At 42.5% G+C, this 24,941-nt stretch overlaps 1 protein-coding gene across 3 annotated transcripts in view; it reads right to left on the bottom strand.

The window, feature by feature from the left end:
- Positions 1–12,918, bottom strand: part of DEPTOR (DEP domain containing MTOR interacting protein) — a 75,149-nt gene extending 62,231 nt beyond the window's left edge. The window contains exons 1-2 of one of the 3 annotated variants that reach the window (XM_038129267.1): positions 12,776–12,918; positions 12,524–12,619 (exon numbers count right to left, since the gene is read on the bottom strand). In XM_038129267.1, the coding sequence (XP_037985195.1) occupies positions 12,524–12,609 (86 nt within the window). In that variant the 5' untranslated portion in view covers positions 12,610–12,619; positions 12,776–12,918. Of the gene's footprint in view, positions 1–12,523 lie in introns of all 3 variants that reach the window. The other 2 variants (XM_038129268.1, XM_038129266.1) reach the window with 2 other exon arrangements.
- Between the last annotated feature and the right edge of the window lie 12,023 nt (positions 12,919–24,941).

Genomic DNA, 24,941 nt, shown 5'->3' with positions numbered 1-24,941 from the left:
GGACAATCCCTGCCCTGGTCCTGCTGGCCACACTGTATCTGATCCAGGCCAGGGTGCCATTTGCCTTCTTGGCCACCTGGGCACACTCCGGCTCATGATCAGCAGGTGTTGACCAGCATCCCCAGGTCCTTTTCCAAAGGGCACCTTCCCAGACACTCAACTCCAACTGGGGCATTGTGTGGGGTTGTGAACAGAATGCAGGACCTGACACTTGGCCTTGTTGTATCTCATAAAATTGGCCTCAGCCCACTGATCCATCTGGTCCAAACACCTCTGTAAAGCCCTCCTGCCCTCCAGCAGATCAACACTCCCACACAGCTTGGTATCATCTGCAAAGCCGCTGAGGGTGCCCTTGATCCCCTCATCCAGATTGTAGATAAAGATATACAACAACCATTTCAGTCCATATGTAAGTAGGCTGTGCACATATGAACTGCTGAAATTGCAAAAGGTTTGTGGCCACTGAAGACATGAAACCATTAATCAAGTAGCCAACACCTTTCTGTGCGTTCTCCTACAGGTTTTTCATTTTCTGAGAGGGAATACTGATATTTCATATAAAAAGTTGTGCTGTGTAATTTTCAGCCTGCAAGCAAAATTTCACAATTTCCACTCCGCTGGAACTTTTCCTTAGCCACTATATGTTTAAATAAATTCTTCTTTCCATTTTTATTGTGCTTTTCCTGAACAGTTTCTGCAATCCTTTTTTTCTTCCTCTTTTGGCCCTATAATATCTTTCCCAAGAGTACTGTTGTTACTGGCCCTATCTAAACTCAGATGTTCCATATTCATCAGAAGAGCAAGCAACACAGGGTACAAACATATTTTGTGTGAAATTATGTAGGAAACACTGTTTCAGCTGGTGTTGATTTACAGATTCAAACAAAAAAAAGTAATATGAAGTTAGTAATACATTAGTTTGGAGCAGTTCTAGCCACTCTGTAGCCCAACAAAATGAATGCAAGCAATTATCTTTCAACCACTGGTGTTTGATTCATTACAGTAGGCCCAAAGCACAGCACTTGGAAAAACCACCACTTTATAGAAAACTAAGGAGATTGGATTTTCCCCAATGAGGAAATATTTTTAAAGGACCCGGGCCTTGCAACATTGTGATAAAGCACAATGGCATATAGAGAAAGCAAAAATCTCATTGTTTTGTGTGTGTTGAAAGAAATATTATTTTTAAATAGGTGGGATAATGAAAAAATCCCACCTATTGGGTGGGACACATGCTTGATAAAAGCATGTCTTCGATTGCAGGACAGACTACCAGATGTGATGTGCCCCTCCAAGGGAAGAAAATTTTAATAGTTCAAATACCTTCCTCGCTCAATATGTGAATGAAAATCCTCTTTCCACAAGCAAAGTTGGAGCTGCAGGACTATCCACAGGAACCTGTGGACACACTCTGCACACAAATGAACTCCCAAACTGGTCCCTCCTTTGTGCACAGCGTGAGGGGATCTGAGAGCATCATGCAGGCAGCGAGAAAGAGGAGCAGGTGGCTGGCCCTGAGATTACTGTTCCTCCTGTAATGCCAACATGGCACAGCCAGCAACATTTCTGGCACCGTGACCTACTACTGGCCGTACAGCACATATTACTCTCTACTGTCTCCAATCTTTTCCCTATTCTCACTCCTCAAGGATTGCTCTAAAACCAGCATGTTTTTAAACCAAATATGTGCACTTTGGTTCCTGTACCCCAAGTTCTTGAGACATCAATCTACAGATCACAAACATCTTGGAAAGTAATCTGGTGGTGAGAAGAGTTGTGATGTTGGTATTTGATGAATCTCATGTGATCTGAGATAAAATACTAGCCTAACTTGAGACATTGAGGTCAAGAGAGTCAGGCATTCACCTTCACATCCTCCTAAAAATCCTAGTTGAAACAGAGAGATTTCAAAAGTTCTTGATATTCCTTTGGAAATGGATACATTTCTCATCCTTAAATATGCTTGAAAAGCTGGACAATGTGAGAGCAGTGGTACAAATGAAGACAGCTGATTTTGCACTGCAGTAGGTTAGAAGGCATCCTTAGAAGCCCTCCCACCAGTGTCACTGAGTGGATAATTATCTCTGGTTACCAGCCAATAACAAAAAGCTGATAATATCAGCCACCACAGCTTAAAGAAGACAATACAGTATGCCTTCATAAAACATTCAGTTGGAAGGGATCTCTGGAGGTCATCTGGTCCAACCTATACTGAAAGCATAACCAGTTAGTACAAGTTGCTCAGGGTCATGTCCAGGCAAGATTTTAATATTTCAGAGCTTCTCTGGACTCCTATTCCATTTTTTTATTTACCCTCACAGACAATAATTCTTTCTAAATATCTGATTAGAAAATTTCTTGCAAATTTTGACTACTGCCTCTTGTACCATCCCTGTGCACTTTGGAAAATTCTTTCTAAATATCTGATTAGAAAGTCTCTCGCAAATTTTGACTACTGCCTCTTGTACCATCCCTGTGCACTTTGGAAAATTCTAACGCCCTTTCCCTACATTGTCCCATTTTAGTAGTTGCAACCAGAAGAATCCCCCAGGCCTTTTCTTCTCTAGGCTTCTTCCTCAGCACCTCCTTGTATATCACAAGCCCTGGCCCAACCCCAGCCTGAGAACCAGCCCTTCTTGGGGCTTGAGTCTTGTAGGAAGACAACTTTTTGCAGTCTATTTTAGAGTTGCATAACTTTGCATAAATTAAAGAGAAATAAATAAAGGTTATTAAAATAAAATAAAGCTTTTGATATACCTTGTTTTATTTCTTCTGTTCAGTGTGCTTTTAAGAGCCCATTTTCATCCCTTGTCTAATTAGACATGTAGTAACATGATACCAATGGCTCCTATTATGTACCCATTTTTCTTGTCACAGAGATCTACTTATTAACCTCACTTAATCTCACCTATTTCTACCATTCCCCAAAAGACTTGAAAGGTGTGAGTTTGTCTAACATGTGATATTTGAATTATTTGAAAATATTTGAAAATAATATTTGAAAATAATTGTTCATTGCAAGTCTTTAAGCTTCTAGGCACTCTCAAAATGGTACTTGTACAATCTGTTTTGGGATTTATGCATTATAACACTACTTTGAGTTTCTTCCCGTGACAATCTCCCTCTGTTTGCACTGAACAACCAGCAAAATAGCAGTTTAAGCTAAGAGTTACTTTTTCTACATCTTAGTAAAAATAAATTAATTTCAACTAGAGGGAAGTGTAAGTTAATTATATCCTAAGCATCAGGAAACAATTAACAGCTTTCTATTATATTGCCCTTATTTCTAAGCTATACAATTATATGCTACTGCAGAAAAGGATGTATGATTATCAAGACAAGGATCTTTTCAGAAAAAAATGAAAGGAAATTGTTCCACTGCTGACAATCAGTGCTATAAATAATGCCTAGCTAATATCTTTTCATAAGTAATTTCCTTTATTTGCAATCCTAACTTTGAGTTATGTGTTGGCTGTGTCTTGTCAGATTCTCCTTCCAGAGAGGATGAGCATAAATGTTGGACTGATTCCTCAGATAAACCCTCAAAAATTCAGCTTCCTGTGAATATTTTGCAATACTCATTGGAATTAAATCAAAAATCATTGTTTTTACTAACCATAATGTAATTACATCTTGCATTCACTTTGCCTCTTAAATTAGGGCCAAGATTGGCTTGTGCAAACACAAAGGGACAGGCAGGCCTGCTTTAAGCAGCCACAATGCCTTGAAGACACAAGTCACAATGCAAAGAGCAACAAACATGACAAACAAACACTTCTTTTTAACTGCCAATAAACCCATTTGGCCCAATACACAGGTAAGAGGTGCAGACACAGAGCCAGTGGGTTGTACAGCTGTTCAGCTGGACACTCACAAAAACACTACAGAAAAACACCCCACAGTACTTGGGGTGAGAAGCAAGGAAGCAAACCCACACAAACCTCTGTAACACAAAGTCAAAGGCTACTGTGCTGGATGGCCACTGTACTACTGGGGGTGGGAGAATCTTCCCAAACCAGGTACAGCATCCAAGATTCATACAGGATAAATCATAGTGCTGCATCAGCAGAACTTTTGTCTCGCAGATTCCTTGTGCAGATTCTTTGCATCCCTTTCAGGACAGCTATACCACACCCCCAGAAAGTTTAAGTTCTGTTTCAAGCTCTCCTTCACTATTATTTTCCACCTCAAGTCTTCTGTGCACTGTCCTCAAAAAACATGATCTTGTTTGAATCTTATCTAGCATTACAGCTTGGAAATAGTGAGATTCTTCTCACTTCTTGAGAAGAATAACAGTGTCTGTCTCCTGGATTCCTTCCACTGCCTTCTCCTCTTCTGTCACACCAAACACAGTATTACCATACTTGTCTTTCAAGCTCCCATATTTGCTATCACCATCTCTTAGGTGTGTTGGCTTTTGCCCTAATCAGCCATTTAGTAATAGTTTGTCATTTGATTTTTTACCTTCAAGTGAGTATCTCTGCGCTTGCTGCCTTAATAGAGAAGGCAACCCCACCCAAACAGCCACAGACCCATTTGGATGGAGCCACCCAAATCTTGTCTAGCATTGCTATGATCTCTGCCAAAAACCTGACGTGTAAACAAGGGTTGAGCAGGGCAAGAATGGGGGTGAGAAGGGGCTCCTGGACTGGCAGGGCTGTACTTTTAACTTCAAGACCCGTTTCCCTGAGAAGACAATCTCACTGTGGGGTCTCCATCCCCTGACCTCAGGCCAGCTGATCTTACCCCTTACACTGTCATTGGTGTTAGTTTGACAGGATGATACCCTGGCCAAGCCCTCCAGACTGTTCACCATGGGCTCAGGCACACACCAGTGCACTGCACCAGCCATGCAGCAGAAACCCCAGTCCAAGGGAATTGGGCTGCTCCTTTCTGCAGCAGTAGCCAGACACATCGAATCAACAGTCCTGTAAAACCCACAGCATGACCTTCCCCTGGTTCCTCACAGAAACCAGAAAACTTTCATCTGTCTGCAAATCCCTGTGACACAGCTGTGGTAGCCCATGCACCCAACCACACAATTGCAAGAAAATGGAGAATTATAGCCTTGTGATGTGAAAACATGCTTCTATATTCACTCTGAATTAACAGGTGCAATCAGAAACAATTTTTAATTATTCGCAACTGCACCTTTGGGGTCTGAATGCATTTACTAGATTGAGGCACTGCTAAGATGAAAACTATGAAAACTGTAAAAGACTGATAATTAAGGTCATGGTTGCCTTCTGAAGTAGTGCTGTCACAATGGTGATAAGCTGCTCATGCAAAATGCACAGCACAAATTTCAAAACACATGAAGTGTCAGTATTTGAACGTCCATTCATGCACAATACCGTGACAAGAGTGCAGAAGTAAAGGTAAAAGCCTTGAAAGAAAAAAAAACATTGTCAAACGTAGTCTCTGTTCCTGTCCAATAACAGCATGTACATTGGGCATTTTAAACTCAACACAATTTTTACAATGTCTTCGACTGGAGTCTGAAATTTTTAAATGGGAATCCAGCAAATTAAGCCCTGAGGGGGTGGTCAAGCAAACCCAGCAGTGGCTGCTGCCACCATTCCCTCTTCCTGTACTTGACCGTGTGTTTCCACTGTCTCCTTCACCCCAGTGTTGGCACTGGTCTGACTTCATGCTGAACCTGTTTAGAAAGTTAATTTTTCTTATTTGGCTTCAGCTGCTTCAGTTCCCTGAACTTCTGATCCCAGACAAACACCAGTGTGAAGTGCAAGGGAAGTGATAAGAGCAGGGCAGTAGCAGCCTGCAGTTGGATCTGCTCTATCAGCAAACCACAGCCCCAAACCGTGCGTATTCCAGTGACATGGGGGAAGCTGGCACCCATTTCTCCCCCTGAACTTCTTCAGAGAAAGCTTTTTTGTGGTCATGTGGTAAATTGGTTTGTAAAACTGATGCAACTGAAATACCAGCCTTCCAAAAGCTCTGCTGATCACTCTCCCGTGCAGGTCACCATATGGTGATGGTTCAGAGGTGCTTAAGCCAGTCCAAAGGACTGGGAAACACAGAGGAGGGAACCAGAAGGCAAGAACACCTATTTAATTCCAACAGTTTATGCATGAAAATTGTTTAAAATATATGTCCACACTTGGGAGTTATTTTTCTCTGTGCTTTCAGCATGCCACTCTTGGGCTCGAGGTCTGACTTCCCAAGCCAGAAATCCCAGTCCTGAGAGAATCCCACCTTGGTGGCTTCACACAGACCATCCCTCGCTGTCAAGAACCCACCACTGCTGCAAGACACTACAATCAACTGCAGGCAAGATTTGCTTGGAAGCGCTTTATTTTTCTTCAGAGCATACAGCAGCTACCCCTGTTGGGACCTGATAAACAGCTCAAATTCCTAGGCACTACCGCTACACAAACAGTAAATTATAATGACAAGTGATAGGAAGACTTCTCTGTCACGGTGCCAACCTATGGCCACTGCTCCCACAGAAGCAGGGTTCATGTAATAAATGCAAACCTAGATTGATTTTGGCACATTCATTCTGCCTTCCCTGCATGACCATCGACATTGAAACAAGTTTCCGTCACTTTTTCATAGGCAGATCCTCTAACATAAAATAAATAAAAAATATTCTTGCACATGCTATACACATCAAATTGCCTGCCGGTCTCTGCTAACCTGAGACAAAAGTTAATGATTGACTCCATCTGGAATGGAATACATAAAATATACAGCACAAACCACTCATACAACATTTGCCTTCTTATGTACATAGCGAAAGAACGATCACTATTTGCACATGCGTTGTTAACTACTTGGTCTCTGAGCTGCACTTGAGGAAAGCTGCTGAGGGCAACAACTGAATTATTAAAAGGCATAGCTACAAGGAAAGAAATAAGGAAACAAAGCCTTACATCTTCATTTCTAGAAATGTTGAATAGCCCAGATTTTACTGAAGGACATAAGAAATTGAACTTCCTGGCCCAGGAATCTCATATGTATATACACAGATGGGGTTTGTCATTAGAATTAGTACCAACAGGCAAGACTGGAGCACATGAAAGGATGAAGAATCAAAGACTCTAAGAAAAATGAACATATAAATTTGAGAAACACTTTTTAAAAAAGTTTTTAATAACTCACTACAGCAATAAAAATATGTAATTGAAACTGTTGTGATAAAGTAGAGTTAGTGGGAAACCTGATTTCAGAACACTTTGTTTTGCATCTTTACCAACCTTCACTTTGACATCTTTTCTTTCAATGTATCCCTATGGTGAAACCTCACAAAGAAAAATGACAATTTTTTGGTTGCTTGATTCTGGAAAACAAATTGATGGAAGTGAAATTATTTGTACAGAGAGTTCTGGATGAGTCTGTTCCACAGAGATCTGATGATATAATCTCTGTGTTCTATCCATGCTGAAGAAGTGAGCATACAAAGTCTTCTCAAGTGAGACAACTCAAACCTACTTTTTTCAAGGTTAGTTTTGAACCCAATCAGCTCTTGGGAAATGCAACCACTGGTGAAGAACTAAGGAAGTTGCAAGAAAAATGTTCAGGGGGTAGAAAAACATTCAGGGGGTAGAAAAACAATCATTCCCTGAGGAGGAAGTACAAAACTGGATTGTCTTAGGCAGATTACAAAATCTCATTTTAAGAGATTCTGTCAGTTCTTCAAATGGCATAGACGTTTGTTTAACATCTAGGGATCTGACTTGAGAATAAGTAACCTCTAGACAATTATGTATCTCAAATCCTTTTAGAGTCTAAGCTTACAACAGAGTCTTAACACACTTTCAAACACAGTGATAGCATTTAATAAATTTTGTAATTGTACAGTTTATATAATCCTGTATCACAGCAATACATTAACACTAAGGGTCTTTTGATATCATTGCTCTAGAAATTGTCACTGTGTTGTGCCATGGGCTTTCTGCACCTTGGAGTGCTAATGAACTTTTCAATCCTACATCTATGAAAAAAATGTTGACTGTTTATTGCTTAGAATAAGAAAAAAGCTATGAACCTGTAGGTGCTGCCACCCTTCACAAGTTAATGACTCTGAAAGTTCTGCACTCAAATGTGGCTTCTGAAAGTGATAAGGTTGCTGAAGTAAAACCTTTGGAAGACAAGTGAAACTGGTTTTGTCTTACGGCTTCAAAATGTGTAGCTGTTTATCATATAAAACCTTCAACTCTGTAAATCAAAACTCATACACCAGCTCTGACAAAAAGGGAAATAAATTTCTGTTGAAACTTTTGTCTCTTCCAAAAAAAAAGAAAAATCTCTAAGAAACAGGCTTCATATTTCTCTAAGTAGAAAAAAAGATGATGCTGTTTATAAAAACTATTCTATCAAAATCACTGCCTCATCCAGAGAAGTGTGTATAAATAAAACATATTTATTTACCCAACTATTTAACAGAAGTGCGGATAGGGAAAGATGTAGCTTCTTGTGAATGCTGGTGATAAAGAGGGATCCAAAAGTCTGCAGAGACATTAAATGTCATTGAAGTTACACCTAATACAGAGAATTGCACACCATATACAATGGCAATAATAGGTGTTTGAATATTGCTGCTCAGTTGACTGAAGCGTGAGGATTCCTGAATTACTAGGCACATTTTCTGCAAGAAATGAGGGACTCTAGGGAGATACACAAGATTTTGGTGACAATCTGCCATCAAGAAACAATTAGCAGATGAGGAGATTTCAGACACCCTTACCTTGGAAGACAGGCAACAAGCATCTATATCAAAACATGCCCATTGAAACAGCTTTTGGTTGCCAGAGGGCAAGATCACCTCTATCCAAGTAGTGCTCAAACCCAGACATAATACTTTAATCCTTCTGCCAAACAGTGATGAAATGGGCACAACCTGTTGCCTTCAACCATGAGAGAAATGAGCTTGGAATTGCTCTACTTCTGGTAAAATTCTTAACAACTTCAGTAGTGCTGCTAGTAATCCTCCAAGAATGACTATCAATGTGACACCTTCCTTCAGCCACTCCCAGCAAGACTAAGGAAGCTCAGGGACATTCACTTCCCCAGGGCTGTACCAGGCACGGATTAGCAGGCAGGGATGTAGCAGGGTGGAGGTCTCCAAGGGCTCTCCCAGTCCTGAGGAATCTGAAGGCCCTGTGATCCTCTCAAACATTTTAAGGGCAGTGCTGTTGCAACTCCTGAGAAGAGAGAGCTCACCACATCTGTAGGGTCTCTGCAGCAGAATGAAGGGAAGAGCTGAGATTTTGGGTGGCTGGAGCTGTCAGGCAGCCAGAGCCTCCACAGTTTGTCCCTGCAGGACCATTGGTGCCAAAGCTCACAGCTGGGTTGTGCCCAGCCCAGCTTTCGCCTTACTCTTGCAAATCACTTGCGTGGCAACAGAAGCTGCCAAAGGGTCTGTGCTGGTGTGTCACACTGCTGAAATCTTCAGCTTTCCTTCACAGCTGTCATCTTAATAATTTAAAGGCTCACCAAGAGCCAAACTTCCAAGTCCTCACTTTAAAAGATATGTTTCTATTAACCAAAAGTAAGTGTTAGACATTTGCTCAGACAGCTACTGGGTATAGAGGCAAAGGACACTACTGGATGTAAAAATCTGCCATGTTATCTAACATACAGCTCAACATACAGCTCTTATTTCTTTTTCCATAAATCACCCCACCCATGGGCCAGGATTTACATCACAGCCTGTGCCAGCAGCCAAGACCCTGGGCACCAGCTGACATTGCACACATCAGGGCAGAGGTTCCTGACCTTGCAAAGGCAAAACACACATGACAAGCAACCAAGAGACAGGAACAAGGAGAAGGAAAAAACTCTTTGTCCTACTCCTTTCCCTCCCCCAGCCACTGTGCACTTGTCTAGGGAATGGAAGAGGGCACAGGGCTTCCATTCCCACCACAGGCACTGCCAGTGTGCAAAGCCAGGCTTGCCAAGGTGCTGCTCAGACAACTTTGACCCTCAGTGCATCAGATCCCTGCCAGAGAAGGACGGACATGCAACAGCCCATGGGAATGAGAGCTGTGAGGCAACGCGTGAGGCCAGAGCGAGACAGGCACTAGGAACTTTGCAAGGAATTTAAATCAAGCAGCTCTGGTAAGTATTTGAGTTTAGACACACGTGCTGTTTGGTCTAGCACAAGAGTGCTTTAAATACCTCCATTTGGTTGGGTTTTTGTAAGTAATACCATGCTCACAGTTTCATTTTACACTTTTACTCCTCAGTTATGTGCTCATCTTGCATGCACTTTCACCCAAATACACACATAATCACCTGTCTGGCTGCATCAATCCCACTGGGGAATCTTGCAGTTGTAAGCATCACTAAGAATAGAGTACAGTATGCTGCCTTGAGTGCACGTGTGTGCTGGTTTTCTATCATCTGTTTGCCTGCCCCAAAGGCTGCTGATATAAACTGTCTTTGATCCTGAAAACACTCCACATTTTCATTTCGCATTAACAATTATATGCTTATCTTGGACAGGAAAAGGGAAACTTTAAACGCAGGGTTGGCTAAAACTTGTCTGCCAGCCAGTCTTCTATCACTTATTTGTGGCTTTTACTGTCTGGAAAACTGAAGAATACAAATCCTTTGCACAGAATATCCCAACAGAGAAACAGAATGAAGTTAAGAAAAAACTGGGGGGAAGCAGACAATTTTGGGTGCAGTTTCACAATACAGTTCCAGCTGACCCAATAGCTCACTGCTATGCAAATGGAAATTTTGTGTCTTCTCTGCCACAACCACTTCTTCCTCCTGGCTTCACATTCCCAACACCTATTTTCTGTGGCTTCTGGAAGTCAGCAGATCAGAAAATCAACCTACATACCAAATGACCTCACTGGATCTGTTTTCAAGAAGTCCAATAAGTTACCGGAGCAGGCACAAAGAGGAGATGGGACTACACTGCTAGGTAGTAGGGAAAGGGCCAGAAGAAGAGCAGATCTCCCTGCTCAGCAGCCAGACATTATGCACACTGACTTGTTCATGAACTCCCAGTCCAAGCAGATCTAAGCCACTTCTTATAGATTCATGAAGGAATGTCCACAGGTAACTTCACAGGATGGGCAATAATTCTTTTGTATCTGCAAATCATCTTGCCCAAAAAGATGACTGTGTTTCAATACCTTAATAAATAAAATGACAAATGTAATTCTTGATAACAACACAAATGAGCTGATTGTAGGAGCCTGATTTGATAACATTTCCTCAGTTTCTCCTTTGAGAAAGATTGCAAAGCTTTTGCTTTTACATTTAACTATGAGGTATACAGAAAAATTAATGTTATCTTTGTAGGAATTTTGTACTAGCATGAAATCTTCAACATCTAGTAACATAAATTAGGAAGAAAATAATTCTTATCTGACAATTGGATGCTCAACTCTGCACCTAATCCACTATGCAGGACGCGTGCCAGTGTACTCTGTCACCCTACAGGCTACTTTGAAGCAGAATCTCAAACTTGGAGGAGGCACTGGTGTGTACTGCAGCTAGATCACCAAAATAACATTTACTTGCCAAACAGGAGTATCACTGGTGTGCATCACAAAGTGGCACTTCTCCTTACTTCGTGGATGCAAACAGTAACAGTAGCAAACTGTACTAGCAGCAATGATGGCATCTGCCAAAGCAGGGAACATTTCTAACACTTTTCAGTGTTTGTCTGGCATCTGAGAAAAAAGTTCTAAAAAATTCAAGAAAAACTACTGGGAAAATATGTTCACTATCCCCTTCTTGTTACTTATATAACATATTATAGTGAGATTTTTCTTCCTGAATCACAAGATGGTCCATCACCAAACCGACATTATTGAAATTGCTTTTTCTCCTCTGTACTGTATAGGTACAGCTGGCACACATAGCCAGCATACACCACAGAATTAAAAATTAACTGAGGCAGGCATTTTTGTTCAAGGCTCCTGTGCTGCTCACAACTCCAGTCACACAGCACTGTTAATTGCTGCTGGCACTGACAGTAGGGATCCCCTTCCATCTGCTGGGACCAGCTGATGCAAAATAAAAACAGTCCCTTGGAGTGAGGCGCAGCTCTGCGGGGTCAGTGTCGGGCGCCGCTGCCCGTGCCGGCCGGGCTGTGCGGGAGCGCTGCCCTGCGCTCGCCTTGGCTCTCCACGGGGCGCTGAGACACCTTATCTCTTATGGTTTCTTTGGGGTTTTTTATCTTTAAAGACGCCGCTCTCCTGCAGCGTTTGATGCCTTTAGTGACGCAGCAGCCTCTCCCCGGCCGCCTCCCGTTCCCCGCAGGGGAGCAGCGGTGCCCGCGGCAGCAGCCCCCCGTGCGCTGCTTCACCTCCCCGGGCTCGCAGCGCCGCTGCGGCCCCTCGTCCTCGCCGCTGCTGAAAGCGGGGCCGGAGCCCGGGGCCGCGATGGAAGCAGGGCAGGTGCTCCGGTGCAAAGAAAGTCCGCGGGGACAGACTCTCGCCCTCCGCCTCCCAAACCTCCCCCTCCCGCCGTCAGCGGGGCTGCTGCTGACCCCGGGTACGCGTCCCCGGCAAAGCGGGAGGAAGGCATCGCTTACCGGAGCTGCTCGCCGGTGAGCAGGACCTCGGCCATGTGCTCCAGCTCCGCCGCTTTCTGCTGCATGCTGCTCATGCCCTCCTCCATCGCCGCCGGCCTGCGGGCACAGCACCGCCGGGTGAGGGGGGACCGGGACTCGCCCCCCCCGGCCGCGCTGCCCCCGCCGGCGGCTCCGGGGCGCCTCCCGCCCGGCTCCGGAGCTCTGCGCGGGGCTGGCGGGCAGCGACAGCCGCCTCCTGCCGCGCCGGCTCACCTGAGCGCCTCAGGTCACTTTTCCCCTCGGCAGGCTCGGATCCCTCCCGCCGCTTCCCGTGTTATTGTGTCACTGGCAGGCGGAGAAACACATGGCTGCAGACGCCGCGCCGCAGCCGGGCTCGCCGAGGCAGCAGCGGCCCCCCCCGGCTGTCACACGGCAGGGTCGGCGCTGCCCCCGCGGGAAGGGGCCGGCTCCCCGCCGGGGGCTGCGAGCCAAGCGGCTGCTGCCGCTGCCCTCCCTGCCAGCCCGGCCCGGGAGGCAGAAAGCGGCCCCGCACGGTGGAAAGCAGCGCTCCCCGCCCGTGGCTCCCTCCCGCGGGCGCAAAGTCCCGCGTCCTCCCTTCAACGCGGGGCTGCTCGGAGGAGCAGTGAGCTCGGGAGAAGCCGATCCGACTGCGCGGGAGGGGATGCGACTGCTGCCCGCTCAGGTAGTGCGGGCTGCGCCTTGGCAATGATCCTTGGAGATGCAGCGCGGGGCGGGTAGTAGAAAGGGAGATGGTGATCTGGGGTTTCAACCTCAAAAACTGTTACTGCCCTCCTGCTGTCCCCATTTCTGCTTATCTGCCACCCAGGGGTTATTTTCAAACCCTGGTCCCCTGCTCGCATCAACTCTTTGTCTCCAGGCGACAGAGGATGCAGAATTCTTGAGGGCAGAGGAACATTTTGTCTTGGAAACGGGAAATAAATTGCAAGGTCACGAATACTGTCAACATTTTTGATGGGGAAAAAAAAAATCGCCCTTTTCTTTAAAAAAGTCCAGGAGGAGGCGTCTTCTGCAGTGGTCCAACCATGGTTTTCACTTGCAAGCACATGCAATACCTTGATTGCCTACTCATTGCCTTTATATCTGTCTGCACATACTCTGTGTGCATAGAAATTGTGTCTGCTAAAGCACTTGCAATACTGTCATCAATTCAGAACTAAAATGATAGAACCACAAGAAAAACTAAGAAGGAATCAAGTGAACCTAGTAGTAACAAGAGTGCAGACAATGGGAAGAAGGGGCTGTTTGCATTGCCCATAGTGGAAGTGTGGCATTTATTACCAAAGGTGGCTCTGGATGTAAAATAATGGACTTGGAACCAAGGAGAAAAACACTTGGAAAAGAAATCTGCATAGGGTTACTAAGCAGACAGCAGCCACATCCAGCTCAGGAAATTCTCTGTTCTAAAAATAATGGTCTCACAAGGCAAGCACTTGTGTGACATTTCATATGTGCTTTCCTTGCTGCTCCCTACACATCTGTTTACAGCCACTGAGATGAACACAGGACTAGATGGACCTTTGGTTCAATCCAGTAGAGTCCTTTTAATGAGCACCTTTGCGAGTCTCAAAGAGCACTAGAGGTCCATCAATGGCAAAGGGAGAAAAATACAATCTGCCTTTGTTTCATTTGGGCCAGAGAGAGGGACACCTTAGGACTGTAAGCACTACGGCTTGAGATTACTTTCTGTAAATTTGGAAGACACGCATTTAACCTGAACACTTGCAAACAGCCTCTAATTCCACTCATACTGGAAACATACAAAGTACCGATTCACAGAGCTGGAAACAAAAAGAGAATTGAAACAACCGTCTCATGTGACCTTATCTTTAAGATAAAGAACGTACACAGCAATTTTTATCAAGCACTTTATCACATGACTGAAGGAAAGACAATTTCAAGAGAATGTACATTGCAGACCATTTCTGGGTAAATCCTTGGCTCTATCACCTGTGTTTGGCTGATTTCATCCATTCACTGCTGCTAAAAGCAGATACACTGTTCTTTCAGGCTCTGGCAACAAAATCTGCAATGTGTCTTATGTTAGTTTTCCCACTTTTAGGTCCTCTGCTTGCTGCAATTCAATTCACTATACAGACAGAAGAGTAACAGAAAGTGGGGAACTTCTGAGCTAGTAAGCAGAGCTGTGCAGATGGCTGCAGGGTGCAATGAGTGCCAGAGCTGACACCAAGGTAGAGTGGGTCTGGGCAGCTTGAAACAGGAACAAAAGAGGAGGAAGAGGGAGAAGAAGCTGTCTTTATGCAGTGACAAAGTGTCATGACAGGGTGCGTGTGGAACTGCAGCCTGAAATCCATGTCCTTTCCTGTGCAGTTTTGCAACTTGCAAAATGCAGACCAGAGCAAATTCCTGTTCTGGATTATTTAATGATTATAGAATTTCATGTTGGCCTTTGCACACTGATATCCCATTTGTAATTTGTTCCACATGTTCACACTGAAATTTCTTACAGTTAACAGTTATCCTGAGAGGAGGGAATTGGCTATCAGTCACTCCAAGCCTGCCGTCCCCCAAAAAAAGGGTAATAACATAACCTTGAAGGGTCACGTTGCAGGCAAGAGCCAGTAAAAAGCTACACAAAATAACCTGGTGGGATGTTTGCAACTTGTTTTTAATCTACAGACTGCAATAGAACATAAGGTCTAATAAAAAAGTAGTCTGTATTGACCCTTCCTCCCAAGGGAGACGTCATGAAGTCTAAAATGCTCCTCTAAGAGGTGGGACAGCATATGCAGAGTTTGAAATCCTACCAGCAAGAGAGAGAGAGGCATCCCTCTGAGACAACCTCTGGTAAGAAGATTGATTTATTTTTTCAGATATAGGATCAGTTTTAGAAGTTGGTGCCTATTTTAGATATGGATACCTGAGTTTTACTTTAGCGTGGCTGAAGTTAAGTGAGATGGAGGTAGCCAGCCACCAGTAAGGCATTCCTCAGCCAAAAGCATGACAGATCTTTGAGCTGGAGCCCTGGGACACTTCAATACTCATCCTCCATGACATCAAGAGAGTAACAAAAGCTGCATAGGTCTGCTAGAGGGTTGGTATCACAGGTGTGAGGGGTAGCTCAAGTGTCTTCCAGTGACTTTGGACGACATTAGAGGCTCTCTGGCATGCAGGGAGGTATAAGGCAGTACACTTGAACCACCAAGGTCACAACGCTCTGTGGAAGCTCATGCATGAATAGGCACATTGTATTAGAGTACTGGGTTTAGAAAACATGTTAGTAAGTTGTATAAACTTTCTTATCTCATTTAGTAAATGCCCAAGTGGTGAAACACTAGATGTTTACATAATGAAATACGAATATTTCTTTCACTGCTTTGAAGACTGTTGTATGTGTGGCCTACATTTTGACTTGATAAATTAATCTGATAATTTGATAAATTAATTAGTCTCACTAGTCAATTTTTTGCAAGCTTATTTTAACACAAGACATCCTCATGAAAGAATTATAAGTATTCATGTCTATACTTCTCATTTCTCCTATAGCATTATTCCTGAGTCCCATATAAAGTTGTTTGGCTTTCCCTTGCTGGGATGACTAGAGCTTTTTAAACAGGAAAATGACACAGATGCAAAAGACGGTGAAGCACTTCAGGGACAAAAGGCATTAGCAGGTAAGCTGTTGGATGGTTGTAGGGTTTTTTTTTCCCTAACATCTTTTGTATAAGAGACAGTATTATGTAAACATGAAATTTAAAAATTCCCTTATAAAGGAATGTTATAAAGGTCACTATCTTTGCTGAGAAAGACAAGTACAAAATGGTTTCTGGCTTTTAAGTTGACCTTTTATCTAAGTAGCTCTTGCAACACTCATGGAAAATGAGTGTGAAGGTTTTTTCCTATATTCCCATGCTTACTTGCAAAGAGAGCTCCCTTGTCTTTGTGTTTCAACTGGTTGACTTCCTTAGCACTAGAGGCCTGGGAAGGGGCACCAAAGGAACTACCAGGTATAGTCCAATCTCCCCTCCTCTTTTCAGGCTGTGTGCAATAGTGTTTCCCATACGTGGAAGTGCACAGATTACATTCATTGCTGCTCTAAGTTTGAACCAATTAAGTTGTCTGCTAGGAACTGGTCGTAAGAATCAGTGCTTGTGTGATTCAAAGAATGCATCTGGCCAAGCTAATTTTAGTCCTGTGATAAACCACAGGAAAGTTAGTAAGTAGTAAATTAAATTTAAAAAAAAACCAACCAAACAAAAAACCCAAAAAACAAGGATATGCATTAAACTTCTCTTTTTCTATTATTGCATCCAAGTTCCTGCAAAAGCCTCCATGGTGAGATAACAGAAGGAATTTTTCATAGTCTGTCCAACTTTTCAGCACTAGAGTGAGAATCATACCTGTTTATATTCTTATGTTTCATATGCCACTGACCTGGTAGTTGTTTTAATAGTGAGCTGAAGTGCAGAGAAAAAGGCATTTTGATCCTGAGATATACAGAGACAATCTGAAAGGGGTTTTCTAAGCCTGTCCCTACACAGCTTTTCCATTTTGCATTAAATATTCAAACACTCACTAGGCCAGAAAGAGGTAGCGAGATTTCTGTGCAGACTGATAGTAAGGCATGACCAGGAGATGGGTACCTGCTTTAGTGCTTGCTCTAGTGAGCAGGTAAATATTTTATAGAAACAAGCAGCTTCAATAAGATAGAAGATAAGAAATACACATCAGAGCAGTAACCCAAATAATTCCACTTGACAGTATACTCTGTTAAACCAGCATTTTGCAATACCCAATGCATGCTGCCTCCTACTTCATTATACCTGGAGTATTTTCAAATTCCTCTTATTTCATATATTCATTTTCCAATTATTTCAAATTTTGATCATCACAAAAATATTTACAAGTCTAAAAGCACCTATAAACCTGTTGGAAACCTCAGGTTTATCTTTGAAGAAGTTCATATGTATTTCCAGTTGTTCTTTTTGTTTGTTTGTGGGTTTTTTTTTTTATTCTGCATTTTAACCAATGGTAATTATGAGTTTATACAACTCGAGTTTCATCTATATCATATGTTTAGTCCAGATCATAGTCCTAGACTTGTGTAATATCCAGCCTAATGCATGGACTGGGAGCTGTGAGTCAGCTGGGAAGTGTGACTAAGAGCTGCAAAGGAACTGTTCTCTAAACCACTTCTCACATGTGAAGACAACACCTTCTAGCTCTGTGGTAAAAGCCAGCTTCTTAAACCATCCCCCAGCTGCCTCTGCATTAAAGCACTCTGATGTCTGGCCACAGGATTGAAAATGTTTGCTTAAAGCACTGTGGCTTGAACTGGCGGTTTGACACTGAGTTGTGATCAGCCCTGAACACTCAGGCATGGGTTGGTTTTCTTGTTCTCTGGGAGACAACACCTAAGAGTAGAGATTCAGTCTAAGACACCTTAGAATCCTTTGCTATCTATTTATTCTTCTCAGCACAAGTTTCTGTTGACTATTTCTCTTTCCACGCTGCCCATGATGGAGCACACTCTGCCTTAGGGCACTTGGCTCTTTGTTTCCTAGGGTGAGCATCACAGCCAGGGCTTGGGGTGGGTGTGGGTGTACGTGAGTGTGCACGTCTCAGGGGACATGTGGTTCTGGTGGCAGCAACAGAGGCGACCGGTTTTAAGAATCCAACCAGCTGCGTCTGTGAGGCACAGAATCACAGGCCTCCCTCCTCACAGGCTGGTGAGGCTTCAGCATTGTCTCTGTCCTTCACCACGTCCCAGCCTGGAATTCATGAGGTGAGGCTGTGGGGCACACAGAGACATCCCGTGCCTGAGGAACCGCTCCTCTGGCTCACAGAGCTCGCTAGGGCACATTGACAAAGTGCCACCGCTCCTAAGGGACACCGGCAAGGTGACAAACCGATGGCACGGCTCAGCTCCATTGGGATAATCACCACAGCAGCTACGCTGGCTTGCCTGACACGAATCCATGTCCGCATAAAGAACTGTTGCCAATGTTTAATCGCTCTGCCACCCTGTGGCCCTTTCAAGAATTTAAATATGAAAATGTCAATTAGAAAATTGTGGGGAATTGATGCTCCACAAATGAAAAAGACTGTTAAATTAAGCTAATTTTATAAAGGAATAATCTTTAGACAATACAGTCTTTGCCCACAATTAAAAACACAAACATATTTGACTCCATCATTAATTTCCCTCCCCAGTGAATGCCAAAAATAACTGCCCAATCTAGTAAAAATGAAAAAGTCAGTAAAACACTGGATCATTCAATATTCTTTTCCAGGAAGGGACTTTGCAAGTATTTGTCTGGGACTTCCTGGGTTGAGATGGAAGGAATAAATTTTCTTTGTGAAGTCACTCAGAGTTGTTTTCCAGTATTACAACTGGCTTCACAGCAACTGTCAGAGAGACAAGACCTTCCCTCCCTATCTGCACTGACTTCTCTCTCTGGAGAGGAGCCCTCCAAATTGCCACTGTTAAAGATGTCAATATAGAAAACTCACCCAGAAGCATCTCAGAAGGCCCACTTACTGCACATCCCCACCATGGAATAGGATCAGCTACACCTGTATTTTTTTAATAACACAATTTGGCAGACCCCAGAGTGCACTCCCCCAGGAATGGAACTTGCACTGAATTATTAATTAAAGCTTTCAAAATTTTTTAATTGCCTTTGATGTTTCTCTCATTCAAATAATTAAATTTTGGAGGGAAACTCATTTAGCTCTCTGAAGATGGGCTTAAAGGGAAGTATTTTGCCTCATGCCTCACACAGGATCTCTTCTGAAGCAGCTCATGATGAGAGCAGCCTCATCATCCACTTACCAAGCTATTTCCCAGGTTGAGGCAATTCTGTTAGGTTAGGTCTGTGTCAAAACTGATGACCCAGTCTCCAACACTTAGGCAGGAGAATGCAAGAGGACAAGAACCTCTCCTAAGTGTACAGGCAGTGAACTGTTCTGAGTCAACAGTGACTGTGGATCTGAGAGGCCGAAGTATTCGGTGAATAGAAAATTACTTGTGTTATCCTGTTGTAGCCTACCACATTATGTCACATTGTTCAACATCTCAAGACATTGACAGCCCTATTGATACACTCACTACTGTTCATTACTCACAGAGTTTTTAAAAAAATTGAGGTACTCATTTACACAGTGATTACAATGGAAAAATGTTTGTCCTCTTAACAAACTCCAGTATTCAGCAGCAGGAGAAAAAAAATAAAGAGGGTTAGAATCTTCACAGAAAAATATCAAAAATATAATAGACATGGGATGCTTTAGGCATAGGCCCTAGTACCTGGTGAGGGGGGTAGATGGAAATCTTCAGAGCAAAATGTTTTCTGCAGAGATGTGTGCAGAGTGTTTCCATTTTCATGTCAGGTTGATGGTTTGGGGCTAAAAAGGACATGGGATTAGAAGGGCTTCTAAGTATATTGGGGAGCAGGATGGGAAGGGTATAGCCTGCTCATCTAACATTTCAACATTGGAAAAAAAGTTGAGAATGACAAAGTCGAGTGAAATTATAATTCTTAGATGGTTACAGCCTGAGATTGCATTATTCATCACGACTGAGAGTGAAACTAGGAGAGGCCCTACAAGCAGAAGCATGGGAAACACCTAGAATGCAGCAGAATCAGATATTTGTTCTGCAGCTCATTCCAGCCTTAGATTTGTTGGACATAATTTTTGTGATGTGTTCATTTGTACTGCATTTTATTCTTTCCCATGTAAGGCTTCTGCTCCCTTTGTTACATGACATATTTTTTTTTAGAGACCTGTTTCGTTGCTATGTTATTTCTTTGCAGGGACCGCATGTGTAATTGCAAACAAAGGCAGAGGATCAGTCATGCAACACTGATTTGAAGATAAGGTGGGCTTATCTTCCCATATTGGCTTCTTCTCATTTAAGTTTTCATCTTGCCATTTTTCACTGTCATTTTCCTGTGCCACTCTATTCCTCCATTGTAGTCTCTCTACAAATAAAATACTTGACACATTTTCCTGTTTGGGTTTTCAAAAATATTTTGCATAAAATGGCTACAGTTTTCACATTAATTTGATTAATCAATTTATTTATTTTAAATTCATACAGAAAGTGTAAGTATGTACTTTGCTGGGATATATTTGTACTATATATCCCCAGCAATGCCTTAAAAATTAATAATAAACTAAAAACCACCCACTCTCTGAGGTTACTGCTTTGCAGATAGCATCTAGTCAAGAAGTGAGATGATGGGATAACTTGCCAGATGACACATACTGATATTTAGGTTGTCAGTATTAATAAGGTCTGCAGACTGAAATTAGCCACAAAATACACAGTATTTAAAAAACTACATTTATTTGCATTTATCTCACGTAACTCCTCAATATTAATAATAACACCATTTTATATATCTCTGGCAGCAGGTGTTTTATGTGATTAAATTTTAGGGTCTGCAGTAAAGTATCGCTGCTAATTTTCCCAACTAGCAAAATCATCTGAGTCTGAATTACAGGCTTTGCTGTGGTAGAAGCACTCAGGAGATCTACCCAGAAAATGATGTACAGGGAGCAAAAGATTTTAATGATGTGCTCATGCATGAACTAACATGGCTTATATTCTAAATTTAAAAGGGTCCCTGTAATTATTACATTATTGAAAAAAAGCTTTTTTTTTTATGCCAGTGTGAACAAAGATGACAGCACCTTTCCCCACCCATTGCACCAGTGTTTATACTGTGAGGACATGCTGTGCAGCAATGAATGCCCTGGCTGACTGGCTGAGACTGGGAGAAGCTCTGAATGCAGGCTGGGTACCAGCTTGCTCAGGTTTACCCCACCTTATCTTCAAATCAGTGTTGCATGACTGATCCTCTGCCTTTGTTTGCAATTACACATGCAGTCCCTGCAAAGAAATAACATAGCAATGAAACAGGTCTCTAATTGCTGGTCGTCTCATAAGCATTGAGCATCTGGGTTCTTGCTTGTCACAACAGTGTGCAGTGACATTCTCAAAGTCATTTCCAAATTGTCTTGATCATGCTTGAGGTCTGGCTATTTGGTGTATGCTTTCCAGCTTTATGGTTGAGTGTTTCTTCTCCAGTATTTCCAGGCCAGAACCAATTACATGTCATCAAGACACTCCAAGCTATTGTATGGTTTACATGAATGTTTAGGTTTGGTTACAGCTGTTTATTTTCTTCTAATTTGAATATATGTGTTTTGCATCTCCCTGGTGGCCTGTTAAGACCGACAAGACAGCCTTGGCTGAGGTAGCAATGAGCTATCTGGTTATTCTACTAATTGGCTGAAATTTTCTCTGTTTGAGTCTTGGGCTCATTAGCTCCTGCCTTGTGGTGCTTTTCTGGCTGACATCATCAGGTATGATGGTTTTACTGGTGTACAGTAACACGAATGAACCAAGGTCTGCAACATAGCATATGCAAGCCACTGTTTTGCTATTTTACGTTTCACTACAAAAAAAAAAAAGGTAAAAAAATTAAAGTATGTCTCAATAACCATGGAGAATGTGTGTGCTCTGGTGATTTAGGGGGTCTGAATTTATTTAGGATCCTGAGTTATGACTAAAACCTGAATATTGTGATTAACAAACTCATCTTTATGAACTTGTTTGACTCTTCTGTGAATCACAGTAATTTTGGCTTTCACCACATCTCCCAAGTTTCTCAATGTGTTGCACAGAAATTTATTCTCTCCTGTTATCCATTACTTTCTGTTCTTTTCATCAGTAATCCCCAGTTCTTATATTTAAGACAGACTAGACAATCATTATTCAGGATAGGTGTGCACCATGGATTTAGAAAAATGGCATAATGATATTTTCTGTTTGGTCTTTTCTCTTTCTTGTTTTCCTTGGAAGGAAATGTAACACAGTCATTGCAGACAGTCATTCTCCCAGTGTCTCACAGGAGTCTGCAATGTGCTGAAAGAGCATTCAGAGGTCACACCTAGAGCTTTGGTGGTCACCTTCTGTACTGAAACACAATGAGCTCATCCTAAGGCAGGTATTTCTAGACAATGAGAAACTGTCATTTAATGAGTGAAAATGTAATACACATGCTAAATTTACATATTGCAGATGGCGTTCCAGCTGAAAAAAGAAATCCTTGAACTAGGGTTTATGAGGCTTTAATCAAAATGAGCCTCTCTTGTGGAATAATTTCCAAGAACTGTAACTGTGAATTGTGTAATTATCACTGAGCTGATAATGTGTTGCTATATTCAACTTTGGCACTGTGTCAGTTTTTCCAGTGCTAGATTTATCTTTTTTTTTTCCTCAGCTACCTCTGTTGTACTTTGAAGGACATCTGTAAATTTCTAGTGTGTACATCTTTGTCATTCGAACACCCCATTTCATGTAGCTCTATTTTTCTCACTACATTTTACTGTAGAGCACCCAAGAACTTGAATTGCAGTCACAGTGGGAAGTCATCCCCCTAACAGGCTACCTAATGACTGGAGCCTGACAGTGGTACCGTGCACTGTTATCTACTGCTTCATCATTCTGTGTTTCAGTTGTGGAGCTTTGGAGTTATTTCTTTGATTTGATTTGTCACAGATGCCCTTCATTAATTTAATGGTTCACATCCCTGATGTTTGAGTTCTGGGAAAGATTAAACAGGGCCAAGGACTTCAAAGGCAAGACTATAACAACCTTCAACGATCCTTTTGTTGTTTGCTAACTTCACTCAACGATCATCAACCACATTCCATGAACACTAATTTCCATAAACATTTGTCAGTTGAAAAACTATGTCAAAGCTTATCTTGCTTGAGGCTTGACTTCATTGCTGCCCTGTCCCCAGCCCAGCTGAGGATGCAGAGGCTGTCTGGCAGTTCAGTCTACGTGTCCCTTATGCTGACAGGTGTACAATCTCACAGGCTTACACCTTGTACCTCACACTCACAGCTGCACGCTCACAGCAGCCACTGAAGGCCTCCAATGGGCACCTGGCTGGACTGACAGCAGTTGGTGATAAAGTCAGGATGGCTGAATTTACTGCTTCCTCAACTCTTGCTTACATTTTCCTGCAGGTGAGTTTCACCCCTGCTTGCATCATGATGTTACATGCTCCTGACCCCTGACAGTTTCAGTCCACCAGACCAGCTCAAACTGAAAACAGAACTGATTTATGCTATAGCAACTCCAAAGCAAATAAATAACCTCACAGCATCAATATAAAATAATTTCAGGATCCTACCAAGCTCTCTTGCCATAGCATGCATTTCCTTATAAATTGACAGTAACATTGATAGTTCATCATCTCATTTTCTCTGCAATTCAAATTCATTAAATGATTCATCCATGATTTAAGAAACCAACTTCATGAGGTCCTAGACAAACCTGTTTTTGTCAGGTCACTGTTCTAAAGCAATTTCGGTGAAAACAGATGCATAATACCAGCTGTTTCCTGAGAAATAAGACATCCCTATGGATTTATGTCCATGTGTTTGGTGATAGGTCAGTTGGTTTCTTAGAATGGATCAGAGCAGCATTCCCCCCAGGTAGGGATATCATCCAGCCACTGATTTCTACCACAATTCCAGGAAATTTACATGCCAAATTTGCTTGACCTTGAACAGCAACTTCCAGGGGTAAATGAGGGACAGGCAGAGAAAGATGGCAGGCAGCACAAGCATACACATTTCAGTTCCGAAATGTATGTATATATAAAGCATCTTCAACCAGAACTACCAGGTTCCTGACCACAAATCAATGCCAATTCCTGAATAACATCCCGTGATTTAATTCCTATTGAGTTTCTGTTACATAACGGATCTCTTAGGGTACAAACTCCATGAACCCATGCCTTGGATTCAGTTTCTTGGCTATACCAGAATTTTTTTTTTTATTTCACAGAATGAAAAGTAGAAAGAAGAAGAAGGTGTGCAAGGTCATTGGAAAATTGCATAAATTAAGATATAAATTAAAGCCAGCACAAATAAGCTTAGTAACTATTTCAATATTTATTTGGTAAAAAGTGATTTTCTGGTTTACCTGAGAGGTGTGCATGAAGAAGTTTACATTAAATCAAAATATAAGTCTCAAATAAGGCTATACACATATCAGTTTGCACCTACACATTAGTAGAAACTAGCCAAAGTTGGAGTGTCTCTGGTTTCCTGTGTGCAAAATTACAGTATTTCCACCTTCCAAAAACTGAAATAAAACATGAAAACATGACAGATTTCTAAGTCTTTGAACAAGCCACTGCACAACGGTTGTGACAGAGGTAACTGCCTAATAACTTCAGCCAAAGTTTTCTCCAAGGCCAGTTGTCTCACTGGCACCACTCAGGCACCGCCTTCTGAAGAGAGAAGATGCCTGACTCAGACACATACAACAGCTGGTCTCTGCCAGGCTGGGACTGAACCAAGCCAGCTCCATCCCACCAGTTCCTGCTTCTGGTTCCCACATAATAGG

This window comes from Motacilla alba, chromosome 2 (genome assembly GCF_015832195.1).
Source record: "Motacilla alba alba isolate MOTALB_02 chromosome 2, Motacilla_alba_V1.0_pri, whole genome shotgun sequence".
NCBI lineage: Eukaryota > Metazoa > Chordata > Aves > Passeriformes > Motacillidae > Motacilla > Motacilla alba.
This window is presented reverse-complemented; position numbering and strand designations above follow the sequence as displayed.